Genomic DNA, 24047 nt, shown 5'->3' with positions numbered 1-24047 from the left:
GTCTTTGTTTGCTTTTCAGAGCAGGAGCAGAATTCAGTTCTGCTGGCCGTGGTAAAAGTTTGATTAAAAGAAAACATGAAGTAGTTTAATAAGGAATGTATCAACTGTTAGAGGTTTAAAGTATGTGCAGTATACGCGGTGAGGACAGCTGTGCATTCACAACTTATAAAACACTTTTGAGGACACTTTAAAATGATGCACACTGCCACTAATTCGCTTAATGTCTAACATATCACTACTGTTGGAAGAAAACATTTTATCTCCATTTTTTGTCGTTTTTCAGTTTTTGACATAATTTGAAAATACTTGTTGCCCTTTACATTGTGTGTAAATTTTATGAGGAATGGACCAAAAGAAATGACCCAGAATGACTTGGAAAGTCTGGTTCCATTGACTTACATTAAAAGTAAAGTAGGTTTTTTCCTTCTCCTGTAAAGTTACCATTTTGGATATATGAGGTTTTCTTCCGACAACAGCGATATACATGCCATGTTATCTCTCAGCGTTTGAGATAGCGTGGCAGTGCTGTGTGGGACATAATTATCATTCAGTTGAATATGGCTGTCTTGTTTCTGGATCACACTTAAGTGGCCTGACACGTCGCTAAGGCAAAATAACCCCAGGCTAAATATTTTTCATACTCTTCTACAGTGCTTTGAAAGTTCCATCCAAACAAAGCTGCTAATGATTGATTACATAAAAACAGTTATCCCAATTCTTAGCCTTCCCTCAAGACAGCAGTGTCTAACTTGATTAATTATAGATTATTGGAAGAATAACTTAAATGTGCTTTGTGTCTGCTTGCACTTCAGGCTTTCCTCCATGAACAGAATAGTTCTTGCATGTTTGGTATCAGTGCTTGTGCCGTGTTTAACTTTCAGGAAGTCTTGTCTTGGCATGCTGACTGAATATCATTTGGAGCATTGTCCGTGGTAAACTTAGCCAAGTTCAGTGTTCATGCCAGTTTCCCCTTCAGCCAGCACCTGTATTTGTCTACTCTTTGCCAACCAACTGAACCAACCAGACTGAAACGCTATGAAGAAAGAGCTTATCATTCACGTCATTTTGATTTTAACCACAAAGATCTTTGATATAAGCAACTGGCCTACTTTCTACACCATTAGTATCTTGAATGTGTTGATGCACTAGTGTAGGTGATTGTAAATGCAGTTAGGAAGTGAACCACACCAAAGGCTAGATGTTGGGATAAGATCATTGAGAATATCATAATACCATGCATAAAATGTGATAATAATAATATTTTGAAAATACCTGGACATTATTTGAATTTAGGAGATGTAGTACAGAGTTAAAGTTAGTGCTTTTTAGATTAGCCACGTCATGGATTAAAGAGGAACATGAGGCATATCTCATAATATGTTTAATTTGTTAAAAAAATTGAGCAACATTGATCATTTTTCTACAAGACAAAGACAAGACAAAACACGCGTCCATTACAAATACAGATGTAAACTATTTCTACCATTTGTAAATAATTCAGTCGAAAGTGGCGTGACTACAAATGGTACGTCGATGGGGTCAGTTGTAACAGATTGAAGGTCATGTTAAACCATTCACTAGAAAATTAGTTTAATACAGTAATATGTTGTTTAAACCAAACTAAATACATAAAATTATACGTGTAAAAATAGACATAAGTAATGATGAGACTGCGTCAAACTCTTGCAAATTTATTATTTCTGTGTACCAGAAAATAGAACAACATTCTAGATCATAGATCAAGACAATAAAATTAAAATATGATTTAGTAACATGTCATCTGTAGTGCATTTTGTGTTTCATTCTTTACATTGGGCAGATTGGGCAGTCACTAGTTTGAGTGGTTTGTTATGAAATACTCCATTCTAGAGAAACTTACCAAGTCAGTATTTTTCACAGTGGAGGTGATAGGAACCAGACAACAGACAAAGAGTTTCCCTTTAATGTCCTCACCAAGAAAAAAGCAATTGATTTTTTTGTGGTATTTTTTATTTGCTTGGAGCAATAATAAAAACAATTGGTTTTTTTTGGTTTTTTTTTTGTTTTTTGACCCCACAATTTTTTAAATATTAATGTCTGTGGCTTATATGGTGACTCAAAATGTGCTCTTCCAAATGGTTGAGCAGAACATTAAAGGATTAAAGCTGCCTCACAGAAAGATACAGGATATAAATCAAATATAAGTTTATTTCGTTGCACAACTGTGTAATATTATGTAATAAAAGTTGAATCTACATTACTGTGCAAAACTAAGACACCACCCTTCTTTTATTCAATAACTGGCCCAAACAGCCATCACTCTCAAAGATAAAAGCTTTAAGTATCTATCTACAGTTTTGGTTGTGCACCAGGTCTTCCACTCCTCCACTGCACTCATGCTATAAATGTTCCTTTTTCCTGCTGCACGTAATCTTTGTCCCAGGGTCGTATCTGACACTTCAGGGCCTTGCTGAAGAGCTTTATACCTAGTTGAGGCTGGCTTTAAACTGGAGTTTTTGTAAAGTCTTAACTGTAGTGTTGTCTGGCTTTCAGATGAGTTCTTTTCTCTGAGGGACTTATAGGGCTTTGGTGTCAGCATGTGGAGCCACAAGCCTCGCTTTCATGCACCAGCTTTTTACTTTCATGCACCCGCTTTGCTTTCGGTCTGCGTCGCCAGGTCTGGAGTAGTTTACTGTCACTTTGCTCTAATTTAAGAGTTTATGGTGAAATCGAGGTAGACTCAGTGTTTCAATGAAACACACATGTAGGAGCTCAGTAACATCTATCAATGCTGCAAACTGTTTTAGATTATCAATTAGATTAGATTTACCATTTTCCAGTGTCATGTTTTCTCACTGTCAGTTGTTTTGGATAAAACTGCAGTCTTTGAAGTGAAGACTGCAGTGACTAGAAGTGACATTGATTAAATGGTCAGTGTAATTTTATCAGGTAGGTTTATTTGAAAGAGTAAAGTCAATTTTAGAGAGCCATATCTAAAGCTCTTCACATTGGATTGTACTTTTTATGGCTAGAAATAAGAAAGAAATGTGTTAGCCCTATTGGACAGGGGATATTTCCACTGTTCTGATTAGAGATGGTAGACTCCCTAAACCATTAGCCTAAGCACAGTGAGATAAGGTTTTTCCATTTGTTTGACTTCAGGTATATTATCTGTTTCCCTGTACACAACTTTCTTCTGGATGAGTAATGTGACTCTTGAATTCTGCATTGCGTGCATCTCTGGATTGTACTGCCAAGTGCAGGGGTCAGCAATCCACTTGTTAAGAAGAACCATTTTGTCCTTTCAGCAAAATCCAAACCACCTTGGGAGCCCCAACATTTTATGTCCATTTTACCATTTTAGCTGTAAATATGTCTCAGTATATGCTAATGTGCTGGTATAGGCTATCAAACAAAAATGCAGACTTACTTTGCTCTGCTTTAATCTTTAACTCAGCTACAGCTGCTTTTCTCACATCTCCGGCAGGAAACTTTTCCAAAAGTAGAATAGATTCTTGTAAAACGTCTCTCAACATTCGATTTTTACAGGGCTAAAGTCACCTTTTCATTCGCCAGCTTCCTCTTCGGATTTGCCCGTTCTACCTTAAATGGTGCCTGAGGTGCCAAAATGCTACCTATGTTGCTACCTGTGGCACCAGTTAAGGTGGAATGAAAAAAATTCGATGGAAAAGCTGGCAAACGAAAAACTGACTTCAGCTTCGTGACTTATTAGTGTTTAACAGTTTATCGCTGCAGATTAAATGTATCAGGAAACCAGCTGGAGTGATTATAAATGCAAAAAAGTCCATTCATCCCCAGGTAAAATGAGCCACATGATGCCGACCTCTGGCACAGTGTGATATACTGCTCTACTGCAGTACGTCAGAAAGGTGAGCTGTTGTTCTATGCACAGTGAAAGTATACAGAGCCTTTAAGTGTTGTGTCACAGAGCTTATGATGGTAAGTCAAAACAAATGTTTTGAGATTTAGATTTTGACCCACACCTGGCTTTGTTTTCAGTAACTCATCAGCATCTGCACAGGGAATAAGAGGTGTAGCAACCTTCCTTTCGTCCAAAGTTGCACAAACAGAGAGGCTTGAAGAGCCTCCAGCTGGGCTATCCGCCACCATCTTTCAAACCCTTTTCGACACCTGTACACTCTGAAGTAGTTATGGACTTTTTTCCCGTTCATATAATACATGCAGGATATGAGTTTATGTACTTGCGTTGCTGGACATTTTCTTGTCAATACTGGACACGCAGAAGACCCCCATGCTGTTCAAAATATTTTAGTATGATCTCATCCTAATCTTCTAACATTACGCTGGCTGTGTCAACCATGAGGAATGCAGCCAGCACTTCATCCTTCACAATGTGTCATCACTGGTGAAGTTGTACGTTTACGCTACTCCTTTGAGAACACATTTTGTTAGACGCTTTTTGACCCCTGCTTGTTCTTCCCTGTCCTCCTCCTCGGCCTCTTCTAAAATGAAGTATTACATAGTTTCTCTTTTGGTTCACAAGGCCAACCACCAGTAGAATTTCCTGTTATTTGTGGAACGTTTGCATTGCTACTCAACCTTTCAAAATGTTTTAAGAATGAGCCGAATCGATGTAAAAGTTATTAATAACCCAGGACTCGTTAATCCCCAGCCTTGTGACAGGAAAGTTTACATGAGAATGTAAGGCTTTGCACTTTTAATAATGTGCAGCGGTTTTCCTCGTCAGATTCTGTCTGGTGTTGGGAAAATGTCCACAGACCTGCAGCTTTGTTTGGTTTAACCCCTTAACAAGCCATGGGCCTGCCAGCGGGCCCAAAGTTTTATTTCACACTTTTGTAACCTAAAAGTAACTCCATTAGTTTGCACTGAAGTCCCTGTAATTACTGAATGATAGGCTTTTGTATGAAACGAGTCTGGATTGTTAAGGGGTTATGGATCTTAGTTTAATTTAATCTTTTAAATCGTAGTTATAAAGAAATAGAGGTTTGCAACTAAAAAAAGTTCCTAATTGGCTCTTGGCTTGAACATACTGTTCTAGGAAAAATCTAAACATCATTCTGCTTTTCCAGAGTACAATAAATACATCATCAAATATCACTTTGAAAGATCGGTCAGATCTAAACATCTGTCAAATGCCAATACATCTTTCACCAAATATCTGCGGATACTGCTGTGATATATTTAACTGGAGTCTTTACATTATGTATAAGTTCTTTGAGGCTCTACACTCTATATTTACAAAATGGTTCTGTGATAATTTTGATCACTGCTATCATGATAGGACTTTTATCTTATACTGTCTCATCCCTACTCTAATACCTGAGGCAGGAGGAGGGACACAGAGGAGGCAGGGTGTGTTCTGCACTGGACACTGGACGTGTAGACGTAGCAGTGAAGGAGGAGATAGGGAGCCACAACAGTCCAGCAATACATGTCTGTCTGAGCTCAGAGAAAGACAGAGAGACCAGGAGAGAGAGAGAGAGAGAGAGAGAGAGAGAGAGAGAGAGAGAGTGAGAGAGAGAGAGAGGCAAGGACAGAGGGAACAAACACAAAGACAGCAAGAGAGTGAGTCGGAGTGAGAGTGTGAGTAAAAGAGGAGGAGAGAAGTGTTACATGATACTGATAGAAACCAGACAACAGCTCATTTAAGTTTCCAACTTGCACAGCAGCAGTTGTGTTGTCTTCCTCTATTGCATAATGCTCTCCCTGACTGTGCCCAGGGTTGCCTTAACTTGCTTGCCTGCGTTTGTTTCTGTCTGAGTTCTGTCTCAGTACTTCAGTCATGATGTCACCTTATTGGTGCTTAGTGCTTGTAACTCTGTGGGCTCAGTTAGCTCCAGGTTTGGGTGCCGGGAACACGCATTACCGCTACTTTCGTAGATGCTACACCTGCTTCAACGGGTACCATGGATACCACACAGGATACGTGGGGGCAGGTGAGTGTTATCTGTGCTCTTAAGCAAGAATATGGAACCAGATTTTTGTAATACACAAGGTCTTTTATTACTCAGTGGTTTTGAACTGTTGCCATATGAGGTGAAAATGAGCAGCTGAAACTGCTGTTCTGTGCGTGCCAGGTCCGTGCTGTCACCAGTTTTTCTCAGTAGGAATGTATGATCCCTTTACTCTAATGACTGTGAGTTTGGGTAATCTGTAAGGCAAAACCAGCTCCCGCTGTATAATTGGGAATGTCTTGGCTGTGGTAGAGAAAATGTTTCTCATTCATTGCCTGTTGTTGTGTTAACAGATGTGAAGTTCTATAGAGACGTGTCACACTCAGAAAAGTATCAGCAGTCATAAATTAAATCTTGTTATCCACATAATCTAATTTAGGCTCCATCTACTGAAAACCATCCAGAAATTGTATATCTAGCCATTATGTAGATCTACACACCTGTTTGATATGACATTTAAACAACTTTGTGTTTTTAAATTAATGTTATTTTTACTGATAATAGTCTGCTCAACTCCCATCTTGTTGTAAACAGTAATTCCAGTACTTTTTGTTAAGTTACACGATTTCTGTGGTTGAGTTTTTGGGCAGTAGTTTAGGAAGCTGTATTTCTAGCTGACAGTCAGTTTGCCAGACTGTAACTAAATAAGCTGTTTGGGTTTGTTTTGCCAAAGCACAATTTATGACTCCAGTTTTTGTTACTATACTAGACCTTCTTAACTGAACAAAATGCACACATGCTTAGTCCGATATTGGGATGCTCTTTTATGTTCTGTTGCTTTAAAATTAAAAGTCCATCTCCCATGAAGATGACATAGAAATGCCTTGGCTGGTATCCATTTTTTTGACTTTGAACCCTATATCTCAGTGTGCTGTACCACAGCAATGAGAAGAATTCTGTTTGCTGTGAGACAAGAGGAGCGAGTGGCAGAATATCAGATGCCTGTTGGCCAGTTGTCTGTTTTGTTTGGAATGCTTTGAAGTGGTAAATCCATTAGTTTAGGTGGCCATTGTTCATTTGCAGCAACAAAAGGCTAATTCGCTCAGGACAACGCAAGAAATGCTGCATAAATCACTATCAACATTACTCTGAGCTGAGATGGCAGTAAAATAGGGAGCCCCTATAAACCAATTAAGTAATGTGCTTTGAATCTGTTTTGAATCAATCAGAGTCTTAACTAAGATCAAAGAATCGTAAAGAATGTGACAGATGGCATTAGAATTGCTAATGATGCCTGAAGTTGCAAAAGCAATCATGGAATAATAGAGGGACCCCAGCATATGGAGAAAGACACAGCATTGTTTGCCCTGAATGCTTAGATGTCCACAGCCAAAATCCAGAAACCGTGCATCAATAAAGCCAGTTTAGCATATGTCTGCAGTACATCTGTGATTTAGCTGAAACCCCAATTCATTTGGACACAGAAGAAAAATTTAGAAGCATTTTTACATTAATTTAAGGAGTTTGGGCTGATTTTTATAGACGTTTAGTTTTGTACATGTTTCTTCTAGTTAGAAATACTTTAAGATGTGAGGTGAATGAAGCGGAAATAAATGGTAAGAGTTTCCTCTGATTAGACTGTGACAAAATTTGTTATATTTAAGATGAAGGGACTAATGCTCAGGTCCAACCACTATTTCCAATCATGGACTGTCCACTTTATCTGGATTCTGTGCTTCAGAGTTTAATTCCATGTGGAAGGGAGCAGTTTATTTAAATTATAAAGCTTGTTTAAATATAAGTTGCGTGACTGCTGTGGAATACACAGTGTAAGCCGCTGGGTACTTCAGAGCTGTCTTGTTTAGAAGAGGGCATCTCTAATGCTAGCCTTAAATATGAACAGTTGGGCTTTAACGTTGAGTAGATGTTTGGGTTGCAGGGTTAGATTAAATGGCTCTGAATGGAAAAATTAAACTGAAGTAAATGTGTGTTTGATTAAAGGAAGACTTGCCTGGCATGATGATGACTCTGCATTCATTGCAGTGTCTGTTACCTTTTCATCTATCAGAATGTCTCTGATCCTCTTTATTTACAGCAGTTGGAGCTGCATTTGGCCTCTCTGCTTTATGATGTGCCCTATCTTTTCTCCAACAATGTGGTGTACAGACTGTGATTTTGGCACTCTCTAATATCACCTTTGTTCCAATCTTTATTCCTTTATAGAATCCCCGTTTGATGTGACGTTTCTGTTTCAGCCCCAGCCACTGGATTCTCTGAAGCCATTAAATTATTGGAGATGTCTTTATCCAAGACTTAAAAGGTCTTTAAGCTGTAACAGTAAATGAGAGTAATTTGAGGCTAGTTTTCAATTTAATAATGGTGAGTGTAACAAATCACAACAGTGGGCCATTGTTTATCTAACCTGAGGAGCCAACTTAGTGCTTAAGGCCGAATTAATACCTAAGGTCACACATGTAGTTGATTCTACTTATTGATTCAATTGTTTTTAATTGCTAAGGGACTTTGAGGCCTGGACTGCCTTGTCCTCCCATTCAGATACAATCCTCAAAACACACGCTTGTAGTGCAAGGTTTAAACACAGTCGGATATTCATATTTTACTATTTAATGTGAGACTAAATTGAACAACAACTAGAGAGGAATGAAATCTTACAGGCTGCGGATAGCTCTAGGGCTATGTCCCCCAGTGAATTCATCTCTTTCTGGCCTTGTGAGAAATAACAATAGTGTTTATTTACTCCAGGTATTGTGAATGGGCCAGGGCCTTTCCTCTCTCCGCAGGCCCCATTCTGCGCATAGCCTCTGATCGGCTCCTGGCTCTGGGCCATTGTAATTAAGATTCCTCCCAGTTCTCCTGGACAGGTGGTCTCCATTATTCTTGTAGTGTTCGTGATCTTCTCTGGGCTTGTTCTGAGACTCACAGTGTGCTGTGGATACTCCACGTCTTTCAACACATATGGACACGGCATTCCATATATCAGTTGGTTAGACAGCAGGGTTGACTCTTAATTTGTCATCTGTTGTGGTGAGCTATAACATTGCACAAATAATACCTGGCAAATGCTGCGGTACGATCTGACGAGCAGCTCTGCTATTCTGTGTTCGGATAGACAAGAAAAGCGGATTATGCACACTTTGTGGCACTGGTTGATTTTCCATTAATTGTTTTTAAAGTCACTGAATGTCATTTTAACAGAAGAGCTTTGTTTTCTCACTCTGCTGATGTGAGTATGGGATGGATGTGGTTCTTGGCTACATGAGGAGAAATTCTGTTAGCAGTCTGGCGGAGGTCTGTGGCATGGGAGCGACACCAGGATGATTGATGGGTTGTGGAATTAGCTGCAATCCTTTGATTCTACATGCAAATTCACCACTGTTTTACCACTAACCTTCGTTATTATAGCTGCTTCAGCTTCTCTAGCTGCTTTCTAATCTGAACCAGATCTGCCGTTGTCCGCTACTGAGTGGTTTTAATAAGCGCATCATAGCGTAGCCAGATGCTTGGCCCATCATAGAAGTATGCTAGATGATTAAACGTGACAAAGGACAACTAGATAGGTGCATTCTTTTGGGAGAAGCCAACAGCAGTTAGAATATTGTCGGTCTGGCACACAGTGGAGAGATAAGTTAACCCCTATCAGTATGGAGATGCAGGACATCATATGGCCTGCTTAAACACTATTCTAATCCTCTCTTTAGGAAATGTGCTGTAAATGGGGCCTTTTAATTCACCTATTACTACAGGTAATCAAAGCTCTCTATCAGTTTCTCACTGTTTCTGAGGGCCAGCCAGACTGTCTAATGGCTTGGCTAGTGATTGCATCTCTTTAAAGATACAGATCAGAATCAAGAGACATAGTGAAGTTTAGTGCACGCCATCGCGTGACTGCTCAGATCACTCCTGCAGTTGATTTCAGGAAGTTCTCAGAAAGTCCTGCCCGCTGACATTTTTTTCCCTTAAAAAGTATATTTTAGAGAGGAGGACTGACAACGTAAAAGATCAACAAAGAACAAACAGAATCTCTGAAGGCTGGATGCTGAATGTTAGATGAGCTGGGTGAATACTTCCAAGATAATGTTCCACAAGGTGAACATATAAACATATTCAGATTCCTTCTTGATGAACAGATTCCATAAACTACACACAGTTGTCCTTCAACATTATTTCCATATTAGCTTCCTTTAGGACGCAGTGGAATTATGGTACTGTAATCCTTCCAAAGCCGCAGGGCAGGTCTGAATGTTCTAATAAGAGATTTGATGTTTTAAGTGCTGGTTGCAAACACAACTTCTCATGTTTTGCTTCCTTCATTCACAGCCTTTCACCTCTAATTATCACACGTTGGAGGCTCTGCTCCATCCAGAGTGCTGCGAGACCCCCACTAAGAGGAAATTGGTCAGTGGATGCTGAGCAATGTTCAGAACATGCCAAAACTGTGTCTTTTTTACCCTGGAGTTTGCTGTAGCAAGATGTACAAGGAGGGTTTTGGTGGTTGCATTTGTTGTTGCCATATTTAAAAAAAACATCCAAAATGATCCTCACCTGGGCTTTAATTATCATAAGTGTAAGTGATTAATAAATGTATCACTACAAATATAAAACAGCTTTGTTTATTAGGCTTTGGGGAAAAGATTTGACAGTCAAGTTTAAGCCTGTCCGTATACTACATCCTTCTTTGGAAAACATTTCGATCTCAAAGGTAGCAAATTGAGCCTTACCTGCTTGGGATGGCAAATGTAAATCATCTTATTTTGTTAAACTGCGGAAGATCAACATGGAAGAGATTGTGGAACAGATGTTCCAGTACATTCTTGAAATCATTGTACTGTCTTTTTACAGCTTCCATAGTTAAATTTGTATGCCAAGTCTGCTGAAAGTGTATAAAATATGACTGATTAAAATAGTTATTTGATAGATAGGTCTAATGACCACAGTTAATCATCTCTGAATATGTTCCATGTAAACTCCCGGGGTGCTCACTGATTTGGGCACGCTCACCTCTTAAAAACAGGTTAAGCAGTGCTATAACTCTCCGAACCTCTCCTGGTAGGCATGTTAACCTCTCCTGTGCAGTGCACATAACTCTCAGCCTGACACAGTTAGCCCCCAGATGGTTACTAACAGCCAAACCTGCCACTCATTCAGCGATGCTTCATCTTCTAGCTGTGTGAGACCACCAAAGCATTTTGACTCTCCCCTCTGAATGACCTCCACAGCCTCCATGTTCCTGTCACTACCTTTGTTATAGCTGTAGTAGTATCAGCAGGGGGAAAAGGATATTTATGGCAAGCACAAAGGCCATACTTTTAAGACATTGAAGCATTTTGTAGGTGATTTCCAAATGCCTGTTCTGTTACCTGGAAGCAGCGATGTTCAATCGAATTTTACTTCAGGTTACTGAAGGAGAAGGAGATATGAATTCATATTGAAAGTGAAAGTCTCTGCATTAATATGGTAGCGAAGTCTGCGCTCATCTGTCATGTTTTGCTTGGTGCCAAAATGTAATAACAGAAGAAACACTTTTTGTTCCCTAAAGAACCTTTCAGCTTAGTATCAGTTAACCTCCACAAGGAATGGTCCATTAAAAAGTTCTTCATGGAGCCAAAAGTGATACGTCTGCGGCTTCGCTCCAAAGATCCCTTTTTGGCACCTTTATTTTTACGAGTGTTTATAAATTTTAATTGTGCACTTGTGTCGAAAACATTGATCTTAGAGCTGCTAAAAGCCCTGGGCACAGAAAACACTACTCTGATGGTGGTTCTGATTGCAGGACTTGGTTTCGGCTTTTGGCCACAAGAGGAGCCAAGCCAGGCTGTAGTGGACACAACACAAAGAGAGTATTGAGAGGGAGGGAATTACAGCATGAGCTGATTTTAGACTTTCACTGTAGTGATGCTCTTCATACAGGCAGCCTCAAATATGCTGCTCGCTAAGTGTATTTTTAGTGCCTCGTCCAATAGCGCATTAAAAAATTCTCAAAGGCGGTTTGCTTTGACTTAAATATTTCAGCAGTGGCTTAGAGCAGTGTTGATTGTTGGTTTTGGAGGCCGTTAGACGACTTCAGTTACTAAGAGGCTGTTATGTGATCAAATGGCTAAATTGATGTGTCCCAGCCCTGGAAACAACTCATTAATTTGAGCCATACAAATGACTTGTCGGAGCCCAGTGATTCATTATATTGTTTTCATAGTGCTAGACACAGATGATATCCTTCACTGAAAAACAGGGTTAAGAACCTTGGAGTGAACAAACCATGAAACACATTTCGAGATGAGTGCTTTTGTGTGTCATTTCTGTTTGTCTACAGATATCGATGAGTGCCAGGTCCACAATGGAGGCTGCCAGCACAGATGTGTGAACACCAGAGGCTCCTACTACTGCGAGTGTAACCCAGGCTTTCGTCTACATACTGATGGCCGCACCTGTATAGGTGAGTCACGTTGGGGTTTCACGAAAGCTGACACACTGGCCTTGGCTCGAACTTCTGGAGGCTTCTATCAGCACAATCTAAAGGCAGCTTGCTTTTCAGCAGCTGGGAATTCCTTCAAAGCCAACAGAGGACTCTACCTTCAGCTTTGCGCATGAGAAGGAATCAAAGAAGCTTTTGTTTTCATAATAGCTGGACGTTTCCTACTGTTCTGTACTGTACAGGCCTTGTCATGGTGGGTTTGTTGTCAGATTTGAAGTAGAACAGTGCATCCCTCCAAAGATTTCCCTCGTTTCACTGCCAGGACACTGTAAAGTGTCCCAGTCATCTGTTGAGAATACTCTGGTGTGGAAGGTGTCAGACAAAAAGCAGGTTCTAATTTTCCACATTACACTGCAGTAGTGCCCTACAGGATTTCCTGAATAACAGAACCTTTGATTAACCAGACTTATGACTAAAATCCGTGACGATTTAATCTGCCACAGTTTTGGATGGATTTTGGTGTCAGTGCCACACAAAGAGTGCTAATGCTAGCTTAGAAAATCCCTCTATGTCGTTTGAAGTGCAGTCCTCTTGCTTAAGAGGAATTATCATCCAGGTGCATTTAATTATCCAGAAAAGCCTCAGCCTCTTCTGTCCTTTGACACATTTACCTCTGGAGGATTCTTTGTGACTTTCCGAGGGTCATTCTTAATGATGAGGATGTGTTTCACAGCTTTAATCAAGATATCCTGTCCCAAGTCTTGCCAGGTGTCTCTAAGAAATCCTTCTTCTTACTGGAAAGTTGTTTGTTATTACTGTACAGTAACTGTAATTTGTTTAAGTGAAATGAGAGGATATTCATTTAGGCAATATGACATCAAGAGACAGCTTTGATATATACTTTCCACTGTTTTCCATTTATAAGTCCACAGACATGCCATTTCTTTGCCATTAATGAAATCTGTGCTCTGGAAGCAGGCCTCTGTTTTAGAGCACTTTAAAATAGAAGTCATTAATCCATCTTCTGCGCTGTGGGTCTGAAGCAGTAGTTGCATTGTGCTCCTATGAGTTCCCCAGTTCTGCAGCCTTCTCTGCTGGGATGTAGTCTTCAGCTTGTCCCACCAGGCTTGGGCAGTCCAGGGCCGCAGGCCCAGATCCAATCCACAAACGCCGCTGGAGCCCAGTGAGAAGGAGAACCAACCGAGTGCAGTTAAATCAGAGACAGATTTGCTAATTAATCATAGAGTTTCATCCAGACAGAATCTTTTTTTTTCTTTGCTGAATGCTCATTCAAAAAGTTGTTAATCGTACCTCTGCCCTGTTTCAGATACCCATAAAGTGTGGTTTAAAGTCAGCAGGTATGCCCTTTTATTATTCTTAATGTAGAACAGAACTCTGCTGCAAGCCAGATATTTTCACATTACAGTACCACTCTTTTACTCTCGGAAACATGCTTTCCCCAGGCATTTGCTTCTAAACTGTACCACTTTATGGAAAACCCGCAAGCCAAAACTCAATCCATCCTTAAAACACTGCCATCATTATTTGGAAAGAGATTGAGTATTTAATGACAGATGTTTTTTCTAAAAAGTGGCATTTTAAAGTGATTTTAGATGAAGGATGTACAAAAAGCAGGGCTTTCTGAGGACAAAGCTCACAAATATTTTACATATAATCAGTGTTGGCTGACGTCTGCAATAACAACACGTGTTAGTCTGTGGTACTGCTATTAAACTTAGATTAGACTGTTCTTTGCGTCTGAGAAACATTTAGGCAGTGATCTTATACAGTAAACACTGGCACTTGTTCAAAGACACATTGAATGTGTTGTGCATTTACCTGCAGTTTGACTGTAACCTTTATTTGACCCTGTGTAATGACAGGGGTGGTCAGATGGTTCCACAGCGGCATTTGTCTGAACAGAGGAGGGAGACAGACTGGGAAGTCACCAACAGTTAGGACAGTTAACGGCTCAAAACCAACATCATCATTAGGATAGACCAATGACAGGGTGGAAAAAATTGCCTGTAATTTCCAGAGTTTTCCCAAAGCTTTTTAAAATGATTTAGTGAATAAAAATGTTTTAGGCAAAACTTAATTTATTAAAGACTAACCATGTATAATTTGAGGAAAATATCACGTGTAAATATTTGTGACAGTACTTTTTTTGAGAACAATGCCATACTCCAGACATTTTATCCCCTTTTCTGCACTCAAACCTTTAAGGTTTTTAAACCACCTTTGGGGCAAAAGATTGTCAATATTTGCTTTCAGCAATAGCTCAGAAAAGAAGACAAAGAAAAGAAAGTTTGGGTAAAACTGCTCTGCATACAAAGGAAGACACTTTAATAAAGCTAAATAGCAAAGTATACCCAAAGGATAATAAAACATTTGTATGTATGTTTCTTAATTGAAATGTAACAGTGAGAAAATATTAAATTCAGGATAACGGCAAAATTTTTATGTCACCATCTCTGTGTGGAAATCACATGGTTGAGTAACAGTGGTATGCCAGTGAGGAAGAGGCAAGCTGGCATGGTCCACTCTCTATAAACACACTGTCTGCTCTCCACCACGATCACTCCCCTTGATTCTGCCCTTATCGACTTCTGTTTGTTGGCTTTTTAAATGGTGTAGAACCAATTTGCTGGGGCTGTTTTGCTCAGTGTTATTATTGGTGTCTGTTCTGAGATGGCGATCACTGTGAAAACAGTTGAATGGCAGGACCATTGAATATCACATTCCTAGAGCTCAGTGGCGATGAGAAGCATGTTTGGCTTTCCAGTGTTCTCCTGAGGAAGAGATGGCGAAACCTGAGTGTTTTTACTAGGCTTTAAATAACTGAAGATACTGAAAGCTATCTCCTGAAATTACCCAAGAATGGCATGTGGATAGTCCCACAGAGAACCATACAGAGATAGTTCTGGCTTCAGTCAGCTGGCAAAGTGAAATTCTGAAGAGCACAGTATACATGTGAAATAACTCTTGTGCAGTTTAACAGTTTGGGACTTTTATTCTAGTTTAGCACTTTTTATTTATATATGAAAAACTAATATGTAAGGGGATATGTACAAGTTAAAAGGAGGATAGCACACAGACACAATTAATAAAGGACATAATTAACATAATTAACGTGTTGAAAAAGCAAATGTCTTTCAAATGTATAATTTTACTCAAATAAAGAGATGTTTTCATAACTGTTTTATTATTAGCTAAAGGCTGTTACACATTTCTTGTGTGATTTATTCTGATTTCAATAAATTAATTTAAACACATATATAACTTATGATATCTTCCACCATAAATGTGATTTTTCAATTGGCAAAAACTGCTACGTTACTTTATTTGTCCTCTGTTCAATGTTCAAACTTTTCCAGGTGTCATGAACTCAGTCCCTGTTGTCTTTGGTGACAATTTGACGGATCAGTTGGTTGTGTCCTTGCAGCCTACTACTTGTGTGGTGCTAGCACCTCCATAAGCAACTCAGAGACCCCTGCTCTACAGATTTGAGTGTTTTCTCTGCTCTAACACCCCATAACATGGTGTCATAATAATGTGCAGTGTGCAGTACCTGCTGTGTTAATTCCTGCCACTGTTATCTGAACTTTGCACATTTCTGCAGTATCTCTGACTGTGTGACCCATCTTGCTAACTTTAATCTCTGTGCTCTTCAGCTGTTCTCTCCTGTGCCATCAGTAATGGAGGCTGTGAACAGGAGTGTGTGCAGCTCTCTCCTGCCCGCTTCCAGTGCCGCTGCAGACACAACTACCAGCTCGCTGCTGACGGCAAACACTGCAAATGTAAGTACTTCAGCACTCTTTCATGCAACTTATTTTTAGGAGTCGCTTAATTGCCATGGTGTTCAACTGATGACTGAAAACTGTTGGAATGTTCTTTCTTTGCAGCTTTAGACCAGATGATCTGATAGTCTAATGAAAAGGGCAATTTTATTACCCTAAAATTACCCTATAAAGATGTTGATTTAGTCAAGTTTTTTGCTCCCTAGTGTGGGAATGGTGAAGAGTAACAGCTATAGGATTGAAGCAGATCTGACTATAAAGGTACAATGTGTTGTTTTTCTTTGCCCAATAAGGATAGTAATAGTTATGTCATTGTCTGTCTTAGTTGACTTAGGGAACTACATCAAAAATCCAGAAGTTAATTTTTACATTTTTTATTTGAACCACATTTAACTGTCCAAACTATTTCTACTGTTGAATATGCTCTATTCCTTTAATAATATGATTTTTCACCCCATTTTGACATGTAAGAAGCATACTCTAATAAAGTAAAAAAAAATCTGTCACTTTCATTTTGTTTGTGTTACAAACTACCTTTGTAAGCATACAAACATACGAATAGGAATACAAAACAACCAGCCACTGAATTAAGTACACCTCCTTGTATCTACACTCAGTGTCCATTTAATCAGGTCCACTTACCATATAGGTGCACTTTGTAGTTACAGTAGTACAGTTACAGACTGTAATCCATCTGTTTCTCTGCATAATTTGTTAGCCCTCAATTACTGTTAGACACAGTTTTTAAACACTGTGTCCACTCACTGTCCACTCTCTTAAACACTCCCACCTTGTTGGCCAACCTTGTAGATCTAAAGTCAGAGAGAGAATCTGTTGCTGCACACTTAATGTTAGCCATCATTTAGTCCTTCATCAGTTGTCACAGTACGCTTCCCACAAGACACTGTTAGCTGTATAATTTCGGTTCTCAGTCCAGCACCCAAATAATACCTGCTCTGTGGTGGTCCTGTCTTGATCATTGATTAATGGAGTAAAAGGAGGCTAACAAAGTATGCAGAGAAACAGATGGACTACAGTCTGTAATTGTAGAACTACAAAGTGCACCTGTATGGTAAGAGGAGCTGGTGTGACCTGTCATTGTATTTTACACATCAGTCATTTTTTTTTGTTGTTACTGTGATCAAACAAATCAGTAAGCCAGTAGTGATCTTGAAGTTTCCTCTGAATGTTCATTTTATTCTGAATGTCAATTTTGTTCAAAGTTCTGTTTGAGATCAGTGCCAAATCGACATGCTAACTTGATTTTTTTATGTCAAAGGAATCATATTTTTCTTGTCCTCCATAGTTTCAATTACATGTTGCTCTTACCGAAAACAGGTTTTTCCCACCTCATTCATTTTTTTTCTTGTGGTAAAAAGTCCTACCTAGTTGTACTTAAGTTGTGATGGAGGGAATGTGACGGACTGGCTACCACGTTCCCTGTCCTCAAGGTTAGAACTGTTAATGTTGAGTTTTCAAATTTATATTACGTGACATTTTGCATTACATAGCTGCAGCGCGGCCTGTGCTACCCCATTTACATTTACATTTTTACATTTACATCATTTAGCAGACGCTCTTATCCAGAGCGACTTACAAAAAGTGCTTTGTCTATCCAGAGAAAGAATCTTCGCTAGCTACCGATAGGTTAGAGAGAAAGTCAGTCCTAAGCTCAGATACTGGTAGAATCAGAAGGTCATTGACACCTAGTGAAAAAGGGACAGAGTTAAACACAGAACAGTGCAATACGATAAAATACATAAGTGCTGTACAATACATTACAATCAATACTTAATTTACTTAAATACTTAACCCCAGGCTCAGGAAGGACGCTGGAGGCAGGGTTCACAGTCGCAGCAGCAATTGCAGTTATTTTCTCTCCAAACAAACACAAAACAAACCAAACCAAACCTATTCTGGCCACTTTTTTTAGGGGCTTCAGACGAGACAGTCCTTTTCTCCAAACTAAGCTTCTCAGCTCTTCAGTCTCTCACTGCTGCTCGTCACTCTTTCTCTGTTCCCTCTGCTCTTTTAACAAGGCGCTCACCTGAGCCGAGATTGGAATGAGAGCTTGTGTTTCAATTCCCTGTCACCGCCCCCTCTCTGCATCTTGGCTGCCTGGATCGAACGTGAGATGTAGTGAAGCAGCCTCGCTGCACAACAGGGGCGGGGCCCGGGCAGCGGACGTTGGGACTGGCATCCCGCCTTCATGCCCCTTGTGGCAGTCAATGTCGTCTTCCCCTCTCTGGTGGCTGACGTCCTCCTCCTGCCGTCACTCAAATTCAGTCTTCTGTTTATAGTGTGATGGGGTGGGCATGTCATGCTTGATGCATCTTTTTAAAGATACAGAAAACAACACATTAACAATGCTGAATAAACGCAAAACATCACGCTTTTGAATCTAGCTGCCCTAAAAGTTTGAATAATATAACTTTCTCATTATCAGGTCACTTAATGTGACTAAACAGTATTTTTATGGTTAAAAAAGTTGGTGTAATGAAGTGAAAAGCAAAACTCAAGGACACACATTTTGTGTTGATGTGGAAACAGTTGTACATCTTAGCAAGCATTCTTTTTATGGAATAGTTCGCATAAGCTCTCTCAGAAACTTGTGGTGCATTGAGCAATAAAAACAGCATGGTGTTTTTATGAATTTCATAGAAAACACAGTAGCACACAAAAAGCACCAATTCCACATGCTGATATGTACATGCAGTGTGGACATGCATGTATCCCAACTACAGTGGTAGTCAATATCTCTGAATGTTTTACCAATGACACATTAGTTGTGAGAGGGTTATATAGGGTGGAGGGAAAGGGTTAGACAATGCCTTTTATAAGAAGGTGAATGTTATAGGATGGTTCTAAAATCTGGACTGGGTTATTTAGAGGTGGCACCAGGGATGAGCATTTAACGGACATAGCTAGGTGCAGACCTCTGCATTACATGGTCATTGGACCTCAGTTAGCATTGTAGCACGTGGCCACTGATTTCTTTGTTTATCTGTAATTTATAGTGTGGTCTATAAACAGGCCCAATTTACATACCCTAAGTCACTGTGCGTGAAAAACAAGAGGAGGACGAGGATTAAAAAAAGCTTCATGCCAAAACCACAGTCATAAATCCTGAATCATTAATGGATATGTGGTTCTTGGATGTACAGTATGGATGGAAGAGTTTATGGCTTGGAGTGGGAAGGCGAGTATCTGCTAAAGTCCCCAGATGTGAAACTGTCTCTTCACTCCTGGCAGCCTATAGGCTTCTACCACACAGGAGTCCAATAGCGCTGATGCTGTGTCTTTGAGGTTTAAAATAGATTCGCACTCCTTCCTGAACAAGTGCCAGACTGGTGTGTATTACAGTACAATGCTTTAAATCTTCCAAGCCGTCAGAGACTGATAAAATGTCTTAATGAAGGGTGTGTGGAGTTTAATACTTTGTTCTTAATGGTTAGTGGCATCACATTTAGTGCTGACAATTATACAGTGTTAAAAAAACACAGACTCCAATTGAAGCCTTGCATTGAGATGGAAGACCGGTGGAGTGTGAAGTGCACGAACGCTTATATGTTAAATTGCAGTACGTTTTGGCCTGCTTTGAAATTGCCTGAATGCAATTTCCACCAAGGAGCTCTTACATTACTCAGACTGGAGAGTCATCTTCTTGGCAAACCCAGTGTCAACCTTTGAATTGCTTGCCAAAGCGCACTTTCACTTTGGCCTATTGAGTATCTTGAGACTCAGCAAAACCCATTGTTCTCTAGTGAAACTGCTATTCAAAATTAGGTGAAGACAGACAAGTGAGAGTGGAGAGTATCCACCAGAGGGGCAACAGTCTTTATGGATCTACAATAAAAAACGTGAAAGCGTCAATAAATAATGATGAAGAGCTGCAGAAATTAAATGTACTGTATTTTATTGATATGGGACAAATGCAGCAGCAGGGTATTAATGAAAAATTAGTCATTGGTATTGTGTTTGTCTTCTAAAAGAGATTTACAGTGCCAGGTTCAGAGTGGAAACTCGTTATGGCTTTACCAGGCATTCTTTCATCTTACACTTTATTACAGCTTTAAATGGGCCTGAAATTTTGAACCAGAATACAGCCTGAAACTTTCGTGTTCAGCTTAACCCAAACCACATCTTGAAGCTTTGAGTCTGAACTCAACCCATGACCGACAAAATTTTATTCTGTATTATGTGGTCAGGGGCCTTTCTCTTCACTTTTAAAGAATTTTGATGCCAAATATCCTTGATCATCTGCAGTTTCTCAACAATGCATAAGTTGTACCAAACAGTGAAAGAGTCTTCTGTTAGGCCTCAAATTTCAGGATGTCTCTGCATGTGTCATGTCTTTAATAACAGACCCTAATAAGGCCTCTTCCTAAGTAACATGGTTTCACTTCCAGGCAACAATAATCTGTAAAGCCCTGGAGTGCAGCAGACTCAGCCTTGTCTCAGTCCACCTCTCAGGGGTGAAGTACTGGAAGTGATTATGTTATTTATGCCCCGAGAAACACAACCACTCTCTCATTTAGCCCCAATTATCGTCTTACTCACTAAGCCACCAGGAGCGGGTTGGCACGGGTGTTGGGAGTGAGTGAGGAGCGTGTGTAATTGAGATACAGAGAGAAAGTTTCCTTGCATAAATACAATACTTTATAAAGCAAGCTCTAACCATGCAGAGACTTTTTTAATGGGGCCTTTTAGTGGGGCCTCCAGTGGATTTACGTACGTCTGATTGAGGGTGAAGACGTGAGTTGTTAGCTCTAACTGTGACCTGTTTCTTTTGCAGTGAGAAACCCCTGTGCGGATAGGAATGGAGGGTGTATGCACACATGCCGTAGTGTGGGCGGCCATGCCCTGTGTGACTGCCACAGAGGCTACAGACTGGCTCGGGATCAGAGGAGCTGTGAAGGTAAATGCCTCTGACAGAACAAACTGGAGGCTCTTTCCACCCTGTAGCTCATTTCAGTTGCAGTGCTGTGGAAAGCCTTTTCATATGGCACATCCTCTCAGTAATGGACTTTTTTGGGAAGATTTCTTTCCCACGGCTTTGGAACTTGGGAAAGGATGGAAATACTGCTTTTCATTTAGAGTGGGAGGAGAAGACTCCATGCTGTGGAATTGGGTTCATCTTCTTAACACTGGCCAGGCTTGCAAAGATAGCCAGCCAGTAGGGCCTTCCCTCATGGCGTCAGTGTCATAATCACTTCTGGCCTGAGTGTGTGATGAGCCCACCAATCTGGTGTTCAAGGGCTGCACTCTGAGACCCATGCTAATGATATGGAATAGAAAGGAAAAGACTTTATTATCTAGAATGAGCATTAAAGACTCACACAGGAATAGCTGAGATTTTGTGATCATCGCCTTTAAATTCCACTGACTCTTGAGAAAGTTGACCTAGGTTCTCTGTGCATTTCAGATGTGGACGAATGCGAGACTGGACAGGCTGGTTGTGCTCATGATTGCCGAAACAGTCCCGGTTCCTTCTCCTGCATCTGCAACCCTGGATATGAGCTGGGTTCTGAGGGCAGGAAGTGCTACCGTAAGTCACCTTTCACCTAGTAAACTCTTGTCTGCCATATCTGCTAATTGGGGCCTGTATGCTGTCATGACGTGATTGTGCGGATGCTGTACTGTTTAACAGGCATTGAAATGGAGATAGTGAACAGTTGTGAGTCTGGAAATGGAGGCTGCTCACACCACTGTCAGCATGGCACACTGGGGCCTGTCTGTAGCTGTAACCAAGGTTACCAACTTGATGAGGACCTCAAGACATGTTTGGGTGAGCTGATGTTTTGATCGAGAACATTTTGCATATAGTCATATACAAAAGGTCGAACACCCCCGGTCAAAGGTTTTGTTGATTTTCTAAGTGAAAACAAGTTAACAAGCTCCTCGACAAACATAAATAAAGTTTTCTCTGATCAAACATGCCACTTTGGCTATAAGGGGCCTGTTATTTGAACTGGATTTTGATTGGATTAGGTGTGCCAGAACAGTAAAATATGCAGGACAGGGCTACTACAGGGTCAGGATTGGGAACCGTGTGTTAAACCCAGGTCAGATGCAACAGTAATACTTAAAGCCGAAACTTTGTTGCCCATTGTTTGAACTCAGTGTGTATTTATTTAGGTCTGTTAAAACATTCAAATTCTTTAAAAGTCTTAAAAATAACATCTTTTCAGAAGAGTTTTCACAAGAGGTGAAAGAACTCTTAGTTTTGCTCTTTTTTCCAAAGTTATAACTTTCACAACTTTCAGATGCCAAGTGGACATAAAGGGGAGTGAAAGCTTTCAGTTCAAAACAACAATTAATAACGGTCAAATACACAGTCATAAGGTTGAGTTGTGAGAGCAGCAATATATTCACATATTTAATTCTAAAAAAAACAAGCTCATGTTTTATGTGATGTACTCCGCCAGCTGGAGTGTGGCACTCCATGGGGATTAGTGGTTTTCTCTGCTGGTGACCAGTGGGATTTTCTTTGAGTAATGGCTCCCTTCTCCCTCACTGGAAATGTGCTTAGTAAACGTACCCAGACTGTAGGGCTTTAACATACAATGGTGGCTCGTGGGCTTGCTTCCTGTGTTGTGTTTGAGGAGATTCACCAGTGCTGCTTGTGTGTTCCAGACTTGGATGAATGTGTGGAGGGGAGCTCATGCTGTGAACAGGACTGCACCAACTACCCTGGAGGTTATGAATGCTACTGCAGGGCAGGATACAGGCTCAACTCAGACGGCTGTGGCTGTGATGGTAATACTGCTTTATTCGCTCGTTCGCTTCATATTTTTCAGTAGGGAGAATGTAAATCTTACTTTTTTTAGTTGTTGTTTTGCTGTACTATTTAAATTAAATTATATATTAACATAGTTAATTATGTAGTTACTTACATAATGAATTACATTTCCCTTCTCTATCAACAGGTTCAAGTGTGTCTTTTTTCTGTTTCAGTTTCAACAAATGACAACAGATGGCAAAAACTTTTTTCCATCAAATTCAAATTATATTAAATGTTCTCTTTTTCTGTTTATGAACACAAATATAATTGGGCAGAAAATACTTAATTGCACTTAGTTACTGTGCTTAAGTGTAATTTTAGAAGATTTATATTTTACTCAGGTATTGAATGAAATATAAATCCAATACTTATACTTTTACACATTTACATTTCCTAGAATTATTAATTCATTCATTCTTAATCTGGTAAAAAAAAGTTTACTTTTATAAGTAAAAACTAAATATAAACTAAGTATGTTTAAATTATATATTTGAGTATGTTTAAATATGATAAATATATGAACTGGAAGTTTTAAATCCACACCTCCGACAGTGAGAAGAAGAAATAATTCATGTTAAATTAAATAATGTGTTTCTGTTGATAACTGCAACTTCTAAGGGTTAACAGATTCTTAAAGCACTTTGTGATTTGTTCTATTTTGACAGATGTAGATGAGTGTCTGTCTGACAATGGAGGCTGTGAACATACATGCCAGAACACAGCTGGGTCCTACCAGTGTTTCTGCCGCCTCGGACACCGCCTGGCTGAGGACAGGCACTCCTGTATTCGTGAGTTCAGTTCCTTAAACACGCTCTGATTAATGAAGCTCTGCTGTCATTTACATATCAGAAGGTAAAAAAAACATATTCCAAATATAATATGACTTTGTCCCTTTCTCCAGCTCTGGAGAGAGCGGTTGAAACACTGTCCAGTCGATTGGTGGTGGAAAGACCATTTCCACAGGTGACTCTGCTGCAGGACTACCCTCAGCCTCTGGAACGATATGACGATTATGAAGAGGAAACCTTTGGAGAGCTACGAGCAGAGAGCACCATCACACAGAAGTTCGGTCAGTATAGCCAAAGTAGTTTTGAATCAAGTCATGGTGTAATTTGAGATTTAATAATGCACTGAATCATTTCCTAAAGAATGTCAAA

General features: G+C 39.9%; 1 protein-coding gene across 1 annotated transcript in view; it reads left to right on the top strand.

The window, feature by feature from the left end:
- The window catches only part of megf6a (multiple EGF-like-domains 6a), a 95808-nt gene that overhangs the window by 50533 nt on the left and 21228 nt on the right, over positions 1-24047 (top strand). Inside the window, exons 4-11 of the mRNA XM_036591843.1 lie at positions 12205-12327; positions 15981-16106; positions 20902-21024; positions 21532-21654; positions 21757-21894; positions 22743-22865; positions 23556-23678; positions 23792-23959. Coding sequence (XP_036447736.1) covers positions 12205-12327; positions 15981-16106; positions 20902-21024; positions 21532-21654; positions 21757-21894; positions 22743-22865; positions 23556-23678; positions 23792-23959 — 1047 coding nt within the window. The remainder of the gene's footprint in view (positions 1-12204; positions 12328-15980; positions 16107-20901; positions 21025-21531; positions 21655-21756; positions 21895-22742; positions 22866-23555; positions 23679-23791; positions 23960-24047) is intronic.

Source organism: Colossoma macropomum, unplaced genomic scaffold (assembly GCF_904425465.1).
Source record: "Colossoma macropomum unplaced genomic scaffold, Colossoma_macropomum, whole genome shotgun sequence".
Taxonomy (NCBI): domain Eukaryota; kingdom Metazoa; phylum Chordata; class Actinopteri; order Characiformes; family Serrasalmidae; genus Colossoma; species Colossoma macropomum.
Note: the sequence above shows the minus strand (reverse complement) of the source record. Positions and strands in the feature narration are given on the sequence as shown.